At 43.1% G+C, this 9717-nt stretch overlaps 1 protein-coding gene across 1 annotated transcript; it reads left to right on the top strand.

The window, feature by feature from the left end:
* Positions 1 to 2334: 2334 nt before the first annotated feature.
* Positions 2335 to 7728, top strand: elf3 (E74-like factor 3 (ets domain transcription factor, epithelial-specific)). Its single transcript, XM_055911848.1, has 9 exons — positions 2335 to 2525; positions 2911 to 3086; positions 4313 to 4543; positions 4725 to 4811; positions 4916 to 5029; positions 5209 to 5295; positions 5420 to 5533; positions 5939 to 6140; positions 6330 to 7728. The coding sequence occupies exons 2-9, from the start codon at positions 2918 to 2920 to the stop codon at positions 6442 to 6444; spliced, it is 1119 nt and encodes a 372-aa protein (XP_055767823.1). The 5' UTR covers positions 2335 to 2525; positions 2911 to 2917; the 3' UTR covers positions 6445 to 7728.
* The last annotated feature ends 1989 nt before the right edge of the window (positions 7729 to 9717 follow it).

The following is a 9717-nucleotide window of genomic DNA, read 5'->3' as shown; positions in this document are numbered from 1 at the left end:
TTTAATAAAGTCCCCAGTTACAATAAATGAGGCCTCCAGATATGCAGTTTCCAGGTTGCACATAGTCCAAGGAAGTTCCTTGAGGGCCGTTGCGGTGTCGGAATGGGGGGGGAATATACAGTCAAAAATGTGGACACACCTACTCATTCAATGATTTTTCTTTATTTGTAAAACATTTTTTAAAGTAATGATGGACTGTAGTTTATCTTTGCTTCTCTTTGAGCTGTTCTTGCCATAATATGGATTTGGTCTTTTACCAAATAGGGCTATCTATTGTATACAACCCATACCTTGTCACAACTCAAATGATTGGCTCAAACGCATTAAGAAGGAAAGAAATTCCTTCAATTTACTTTTAACAAGGTACACCTGTTAATTGAAATGCATTGCAGTTGACTACATCATAAAGCTGGTTGAGAGAATGCCAAGTGTAAGAACCGACGCTGGAGTAGAGAAGCAGGTACGGAGAGTGAACATTAAATTATGAACAGACATGGAACAGGAAAGGAACAGCGTCAGAACAAGGGGAACAAAAACGACATGAGAACAATAATGCTGAAGCGGGGAACAGAGCTGGGGAACAGACAGATATAGGGGAGGTAATGAGAGCAGGTGATTGAGTCCAGGTAAGTTCAATGAATCGCTGATGTGCGTGACGAGGGAAACAGGTGTGCATATTGATGGTGGTAGGAGTGCACAGTGCTGGGCAGCCTGGCGCCCTCGAAAGCGGGAGCAGGCACATAGTAGAAAATAGCAAAAATAAAGAAAAACCTCTTGAATGAGTAGGTGTTTCCAATCTTTTGACTGGTACTGTACATGGCAGTGACGATGACCAAAGACAATTATCTTTGGAGTTAATACAATCAGAATTTGATGGTGAGGTTTTCCAGATCGGAAGAACAAAAGGACTTGATTTCCTGTACGTTACCACAATCACACCATGAGTTATTAATCATGAAACAAACCCAGCCTCCTTTCTTTTTACCAGACAGTTCTTTCTTCCTGTCTACGAGATGGACGGAGAACCCCACTGGCTGAATGGACGGGGACAATATATCCGGAGAGAGCCATGATTCTGTAAAACAGAGTCCCTGATGTCTCTCTGGAAGGAGATCCTCGACCTGAGCTTGTCTACTTTATTGTCCAGGGACTGAACATTAGCGAGTAATATACTCGGAATAGATGGATGGTATGCAAGCCATCTGAGTCTGACTAGGGCCCCGCTCCTTCTACCTCTTCTCTGGCATCAGTCTTTTGTTGCAGCTGACTAGGGAAGTTCAAACAAAGGATCCAGGACGAATTTCTTAAGGCAACATCTCTGCCAACACCTAACAAGTCCCACTATGACTCTGCAAACAAAGCCAATCAGAAAAGTTCATGTTGTGTTTGTTTTAGCAAGCCAGACAATTTCTCTGGAATATCTTATTTAAAATGGCCACTGAACTTGCGTCATGGTAACCATATCAAGTGAATGCCTTGCAGTGTCAGGTCCTTGCGTTGGGTAAACATGTGTGGAGCTGTGGCTGAACCAGTCCACTGAGCTAAGGTCAACAGCAAATGTTGGAACAAATGACTTAATTCCTCAGAAATAAACCTCAGAGGCGGTGATGTGTGTGCATGTGCGTGTGTGCGTGTGTGCGTGTGTGCGAGTGTGTAAGTGAGTGCGTGTGTGGCAGGTATCAATGTCGGGAAAGTAGCTAAATCTGGTGCGACGCATCATTTCTCAATACTCTTGAGACTTCTGTTTTTGTTGTGCATTGTCACTGCCAAATAAAGTGACGGAAAATATGATATGAACTGAATGTATGAAAATATATTAATTTGAATGATGTACCTGTACCCCAGTGGAGGCTGGTGGTAGGAACTATAGGAAGGCGGGCTTATTGGAATGACTGGAATGGCATGAATGGAACAGAGTCAAACATGTGGTTTCGATATGTTTTATGTGTTTGACACCGTCCCATTAATTCCATTCCAGCCTCACTCTCTCTACCCATCAACTATCCCTCCATTCCACCCCTTCCTTCTGTCTTTGTCTTGCCATTCTACACACCCGCCAACGCTCTTGAGCTTCCTCATGGAGAGAAGGAGCGAGGGAGGCGGGAGGCACTACGTGGAGTGTGTGAGTGTGTCGGGGGGTGGCATAGCGGGAGGGCAGGTTTGTTTTGTTTTCACTGTTCTCTGGAAGAGAGGGAGAGGGAGGGGGAGAGAAGAGAGGGGGGTGTGACCCATGCCATGGCTTAATGGTACCATGGAATTCCCCCCCAGTTTACCCTGACCTGGCCCCTCCCACCTGTCTTACTTGGCTATAAAGCCAAACACAGGTAAATCTAGCAACAGGTACATATTTTACTCTATAGAGAGAGAGCTAAAGGGAGAGAGAGAGAGAGAAGAAATAGACTTAAGATTAACCGTGTACTGACAAGCTCTCGGAGTGAATCACAAACACCGGACTCTAAATCAAACTGTGGAGTATTATCATCGCTACCTGTTCATCGCTACCTGTCGGGTCGCCTCAGAATCAGGTACGTGTGGAGATGGAGGTGCTCTTTGGGGAGTAATGGGGTGGGTGTTTTGGTCGGGGGTCACAAGCATCTTGGCAGCATATGTTTTGCGTATATTCATGCACAGCGGAGGAAAGGAAACAAAAACTGGTGTGTATTCATACACAGACAAATATTTCGCATACATGCAAAGTACAACCACAGTGACCCACTTCAAATCAATGAATATAATAAGGCATGTTCCACTAACACATCAATATCCAAATGTTGATCATCCTTGTATACGCACCGAATGGCTCACTCAATTGTCTCCTAGTTAGAGAAGACATGTACATATTTGTTTATGAATCTATGTCCATAAACAGCATTCTAATGTCATACTAACTGGACTGTCTCCTGGTTGTAGATAGCCCATGTCGTCTGCCAGTGAGCTGTGTATGATCCTGACCAACGCTAACATGACCATGTACCAGACTGGGAGCCCAGAGCCGCTGCAGCCCAGCCTCACCACTGTGTCTCTGCCCGCCGTAGGAGACCTGCTGCACCTCTCAGACCTTTCCTCATGCAGTGCCAATATACTGGGTGAGAACAGTAATTAATACTTTTTTTTGTGTGTTTGTTTTTGACATGGACAATGTATAAAAAAAAAAGAAGCATTTCACCAGATTTAGCTAACAACTCATTTTCATCTGCGGTCACCTGGACCTGTCTTATAACAAAGCCTCATCATAATAACTGAGAGCACCCAGAAGATGATGTAACTACGATGTCTATTGAAGGAAGAAACTATATAGACACAAACTGAATAATGACAGAAGAGGAGGATGTGTAACTTTCTCTGCTTCGTTATCAGCATGTGGGATACTTTAGTCCCTGATATGTCATTGTGTGTTGATCACCTGGGAAACCACAGTATGGATGTGTGTAATGTTTTCTTAGAGGATCTTTATTCAGTCATGAGTTTTGGCGGTTGTTTGGTTTTAGTCGTTGTGTCGGCTGGTGAAGTCCGTGGATATTTCCCATTGTCTCACCCTGGATAGAGCTATTGGCTGAGCTTGTTGGCAGACACTCAGTCGAAGCACACATTAAACATACTGCGTATCCTTAAGCGAAACTGTCAGACAGACAGGGGATTGGCTGAACTTTGCAATGACCTCATTTAGAAGGCTGTTAAATCATTAACCCGGGACAATGTTTAACTTGTATTTAATAGAGGAGTGCGGTCTTTTCATCTTCCAGACATCTCAAGCTTTATTTTATTTGCCATAGCCTATAGCTAGTGATAAGTGGTGACTGGACAGAGCGTCAGCAGAGCAGAGATAATAAACTAGGCAGCAGAGATAAACTAGAGCCAGACATTCTGACTTGGCGAAATCACAAAATCAGATTTTCACAGGTCCAGATCAGGATCTGGGTTCTTGGTGGGTTGTCATTTATTTGGAAAACGTGAGTTAGTTATCATCTTGTGGGTGGTTAGATTGACAAAGGTTTTATATTTTAAATGTTCTATAATAGTTATGACTGAAAACATAGTGTGTAATTACTATCTATCCAGATTCAATCTATATCAAATTACTTTATTCTTGCTATGTAACTATAGTTTAAAAAAATAAAGTGCCATGTATGTAAAATGTACATGTAACAACAAAAGAAAAAGCTATATAAAAAAAGATTGTTTAATCTCAAAAGAGGGATGGTGATTTTACAATGACAGAATGTCTCACACACATGAACACAGAAAAACATACACAGACACACACACGGTGCACAAATCTGACTCCCCCCTCCACCTCGGTGTCCTCCTCTAGCTCAGTGGTATGACCTGAACCCTCAGTACTGGAGCAAGCAGAACGTTTTGGAGTGGATCAGTTTTCACGTGGAGCGCAGTAAGTTTGATGCCAGCACACTGAGCATGTCCTACTGCTCCATGGATGGACCTACACTTTGCCAACTGACCAGAGATCAGCTGTTAAACATGTTTGGAATGTCCCTCGGGACTCAGCTCTACCAGAGCCTGGTGGAACTCAAGGCCAAATACGGTAAGGATCTGATGGAAGTGAAATGAATCAACTTTATTGATGATCCTAAAAGGGGGAATCTTAGATTTGGCTCCAGGAACAGACACAGACATTTTAGTAATTTAATTTAGACAATTGATTTGTCAATATAGTAATGATTCAGTCATTAAACGTATTTATGTGTCTGTCATTTCGGTTCCAGATCTGAATGAGACCTGTAAGCTTCTGGACAACTTCCTGGAGGAGTTCCCAGACTTCCCTCTGCTCAGCACAGTAGAAGTGAACGAAGGTAAACACCTCCTCTGGTCTTTTCTTCCCACTTCCTACTACCACGCCAAAGCCTCAGGTGTTAAAAAGGACACATTTGCTGACATTGTGACGTTACTGTTACAGTTGTGAGAGACACCAGCTACACTGACTTCTCACACATCTTCAAGAACTTTGAGAACATGAAGCCGCTTAGCGATAACGGATACGAGTCCGACAGCATGCACAGCTCCTCATCAGGTGAGTGGTGTCCCTCTTTCCTCTTCTTCTCCTTCATCATCATTCCTCTCATCTCCCTTCCCCCAAATGTTCTCACATCACTTCGATCAGTGTGTGATTGGTTTGGCCTGTATCGATCAAGGCAGGACGAAGTAGCGGCCATGTTGAAAGTGTTTTCCTTCCTCTCTCCCTGCCCCCAGGTGGAATGCTGAGCTTCCAGAACCCCAGCTCTCCAGAATCCAGGAGCAGTGAGTCTGACCCAGAGTTCTCCTACCCTCAAATTGCAAGTGAGTGCACCTTTTCATAAGTGGACCTCACATTCTTGATGTTCAGACGGGTGAGCCTTGAAAGTGCATGTCTCTTTGAAAGTCGGTCTGGTGTTCTGAACTCCGGAACCGTTGTGTTTGACAGAAGTGCACATAAAGACAGAAAGGGGAGAGATGAAGAAGAGAGGCAGAGGAAGACCTCCCAAACTCAGCCGAGACCCCAAACACTTCTACCAGGCCTCCACAAAGAGCAAACATGGTGAGTGGCTCTTCTCATTCTAACACACACACACACACACACACACACACACACACACACACACACACACACACACACACACAAATGTCAACAACTGTTTTCAATGGTGCTCTGTAGAAGCACGGTTTTATCAGTCACATGATTTGCATACATTTTTGCATCTGGTACTGAAAACAGCCACAGTCAAAACATCACAGGTGCTTTTCGGTCATAGACCAATAACCACACATGCACACTCGCACGGACACACACACAAACACACCCACGCATGCGCACACACACACACACACACACACACAAACACAAGCACACCTGCTCTACCTCCCCCTTGCTTGCTTAAGCACACACACACACCTGCGCTGTCTTACACACACCTAACGCTAGCTCTCCCTTCTCCCCCTATAGCGCCCCGTGGGACCCACCTGTGGGAGTTCATTAGGGATATCCTGATCCACCCAGAGCAGAACCAGAACCAGGCTCTGATGAAGTGGGAGGACCGCCGTGAGGGTGTCTTCAAGTTCCTCAAGTCTGAGGCTGTGGCCCAGCTGTGGGGGCAGAAGAAGAAGAACAGCAGCATGACCTATGAGAAACTCAGCCGCGCCATGAGGTAGGAAACCATGGTGATATAGTAGCACCATCATGGCAACTAGCCATGGAAACCCAAATCCTAGCAACCAAGCTAAACAGAGCTAACCAGTTGAGGATGAAGTTAGATTTGTTTTTGTGTCGACAATGATAAACCATTGCCTGGTCATAAGAATAACCTGTGGCTCTCTTGCCTCCCTCCCTCCTATAGATACTACTATAAGAGAGAGATCCTGGATAGAGTGGACGGTAGACGGCTGGTCTATAAGTTTGGGAAGAATTCCACCGGCTGGAAGGTGGAAGAGACCGAGCTGCATGGCATGTGAGATACAAGGCAGGAGACAGGACAGGTAGAGACCAATGGCCAAGAGTGGCGGGGGTATAAACTGGACAGACCAGTTCCCCTGGGTCCTATTGTAGATAGGATGGCCCAGTCTCTGGATGACAGCTCTACTGTACCTGAAAGAATATAAAGACACTTACTTCTCTTCTTCCAGGGGAGGTGTTGCAGAAAATTTAAGCCAGTGTTTTTGGCTCCAGTAGGTTTTATGAACCGATATAGTTATTGTACAGTAATTATGTGTATTTTTTTATTTTGAATCAGGCATTGTTGTGGACATCGCTCTGGGCCTACCAGTGGTAGGTAGGATGGTGTGTCTGTTTATTTGTTTTCAGTTATATTCTCTCTGGGATAGATAATAGTGGTCCTGTATGTCTGTATGGTCCTGGATATCTCAGTTGGTAGAGAATGGTGCTTGCAATGCCAGGAACGTGGGTTCAATTCCCGGGATCACCCCTATGTGAAATGTATGCATGCATGACTGTAAGTCGCTTTGGATAAAAGCGTCTGCTAAATATAACAATAAAGGCTTTTAGGTAAGCGCCTTACATTGTGCGGGAATAACTCACCGTGTGTGTCACTATGACAACCACCTGGGCATTATGATTTTTACTCTGGCAATGTAAGCACTGGCTATTATATGAATCTGTTTGTATTGTTTTTTGTTTCTATTCATATTTAACAAGTGACAGTCTATCCCTGTGCAGCCTATCATTTTTATATGTCTATTTGGAAGACGGCTAGTTGCAAAACTTTTGACTTCTAAATTGAGCCAATGGTTAGAAGAGCCTCATGTTGTGTTTTACTCTTCTGGGAGTTATGGGTATATAAGGTCTTGTGTTAAATTGTAAACCTGATATGAAGGAGGGAGGAGACAAAATGGAGGACAAACAAAAGATAGAGAAGAGGGAGAGGGAACAAAATGAAGGGCCACTCATTCTAAACTATTGGTGATACGACGTTGTGTACGTCACTGTGAATGTTGTCTATGAAGTATGTGTCCTTTATAGCCATATGAATATTTTTCCATCTCACCAGACGAGACCTACATCAGATTAAAACAATTCAGCGACTCAACTCCTGCTCTTTAGGATTATTAGTTCTGTTATTCCGCTGGTCTGTTCCCTTCTAGATCGCTCAATGACACGAGTATGAGAATTCAATCTCAGATTGTATCGTTTGTGATATTTTCACACGCATGTATGTACAGCACATTGTCTTATTTTGTACAGTTAAGAGCCTTTTTACGGAAATAAACTGTTTTAAATAATGTAAGTGTCCTTGTGTATTTGGTACAAAATTGACTATTATGTTTGAAAGAAAATCACATAGTACCGCAACTGAACATAAACTTCAATTAAAAGCACTCCTAATTCAAATGGTGTAATAGCATCAGGTAAATTCAAATATATTAAAGTTATATTCTCTCCCTTGACATGTCTTTTCCACGTCTCAACCACCTGTTTAACCTCAGTATAACATCTCATCTGGAGGACGAGTCAGTTGGCAGTCTGACTCCTGCCATCCATCGTCAGACAAGACAACAAACACAGTTGTGCCGTTCTGGCTCAGTCAAGGCCTATTTACTTACAGAACAAGACATTTAGCACAGAGGTCATCCTGGGTGTGTAATCAAAATGTAATCGACTGCCGTTTTCAGATCCATGTCAAGTTTCTACTTCACATGAAGCAGTGCTTTGCACCTGTCTCTCAGTTGCAATTGTTTCTGGTTGGCGCAGGAGTAAGCTTCTACTCCTCCTAGAGCTACCATCACCCTGGCGACAGTAATGACTGATTGTCAGTGTTTGCTTTTTAACATCAACTACCCTTCGGATTTGCTACAGGACAACAGTAAGCTTGCTGTTCAAACATGATCCATCAGTACATGTACAGGCTCAATTCAAATGTATTTACTGAGAGGACATATTGTAGAGTAGTGTGGCAGATGGGACAATTCCCAGCCTACGGACCATAACTGATGGCTGCTCCTTACAAACACATACAGTGTACAGTATGCATGTATGTATATATACACACACACACCCACAAACACACAGCATTCTGGATTGATTGGAGATAGCTTGACTGGAGTGTGTTGGTTTAAGGGCTCTATTCAGTACATATGGCGGAGATTCAGCGCTACAGCGTGATTGAAATTTAAAGGCAATGTTCCTGTGTTAGCGGAGGCTACTTTCACGGTAAACGCTGCATATGTCGGATTCCATAGGAAATGACCTTTACATTTCTACCGCGTTATAACCGCGTTGTGTTAAATGGAACTAAATGGAGCTGAATGGAACTTGCAGCTCTTGTTGTCATGTTGTTAGAAACGCCATGCAACCGTGACAGACTGTCTGTCTTATGGCAGGGCCGTTCCACCAATTCTGTGCCTTTGAGAAGTATAACTTGGTCCAAAAAAACGTTGGATTTCACCTCATTTTCACATTCTGTCATAAAGAGCACAGGTTCAACTTCATAAAAACATGTTCTCCCATCTCAAGAGGTTAAATAAAAAAGTGCCAAATAAAGTAACAGGGTTGACCGTAACAGGTTTGATGACTTCATCATAAATCAGCCACGAATCCCGATGTGACAGGGGAAATGGAAGCTTGTTGTGTGCAACAGGGAGTGGCAATCAGATGCAAGGTTCACAAAAACATTCAGTAGTGAAACATTTGTAGCCTGACGTGATATCCTCGACCCACTCAGTTTTCCACCACAAAACACCAGAAAATCGCAAAAAGAGTAGAGCCAGCTCACCCGTTTTCCACTATGATTTGACTATTAGATGTTCAATGTTTCTTTTGAAAAAAAATAAAAAGGACGTAAAAAGGAATAATTTCACCACATTAAATTAAGAGTTCAGTTCACCTAAGAAGGTTGACCTTAAATGTGGGACTGATGTAAATGAATCACTAATCACAGTAAATAATGAATGACTTGGTCAAAGCAATAAAATAACTAAGGCTTCACAATAATGTGGGTTGGCAGGTAGCCTAGTGGTTAGAGCATTGGGCTATGAACCAAAAGGGTGATAGATTGAATCCCCAAGCTGACAAGGTAAAACAAATCTATTGTTCTGCCCCTGAACAAGGCAGTTAACCAACTGTTCCTAGGCTATCATTGTAAATAAGAATTTGTTCTTAATTAACTGAGTTTTTTTTTTTTTTTACATTTTGGGGTTAAGTGGGTTAAAATCTTCCAGAAGCCATAGAGGGTGCATGGAGGGACATGTCAAAATACATGATTTTGCCACTTT

Source organism: Salvelinus fontinalis, chromosome 3 (assembly GCF_029448725.1).
Source record: "Salvelinus fontinalis isolate EN_2023a chromosome 3, ASM2944872v1, whole genome shotgun sequence".
Classification (NCBI taxonomy): domain Eukaryota; kingdom Metazoa; phylum Chordata; class Actinopteri; order Salmoniformes; family Salmonidae; genus Salvelinus; species Salvelinus fontinalis.
Note: the sequence above shows the minus strand (reverse complement) of the source record. Positions and strands in the feature narration are given on the sequence as shown.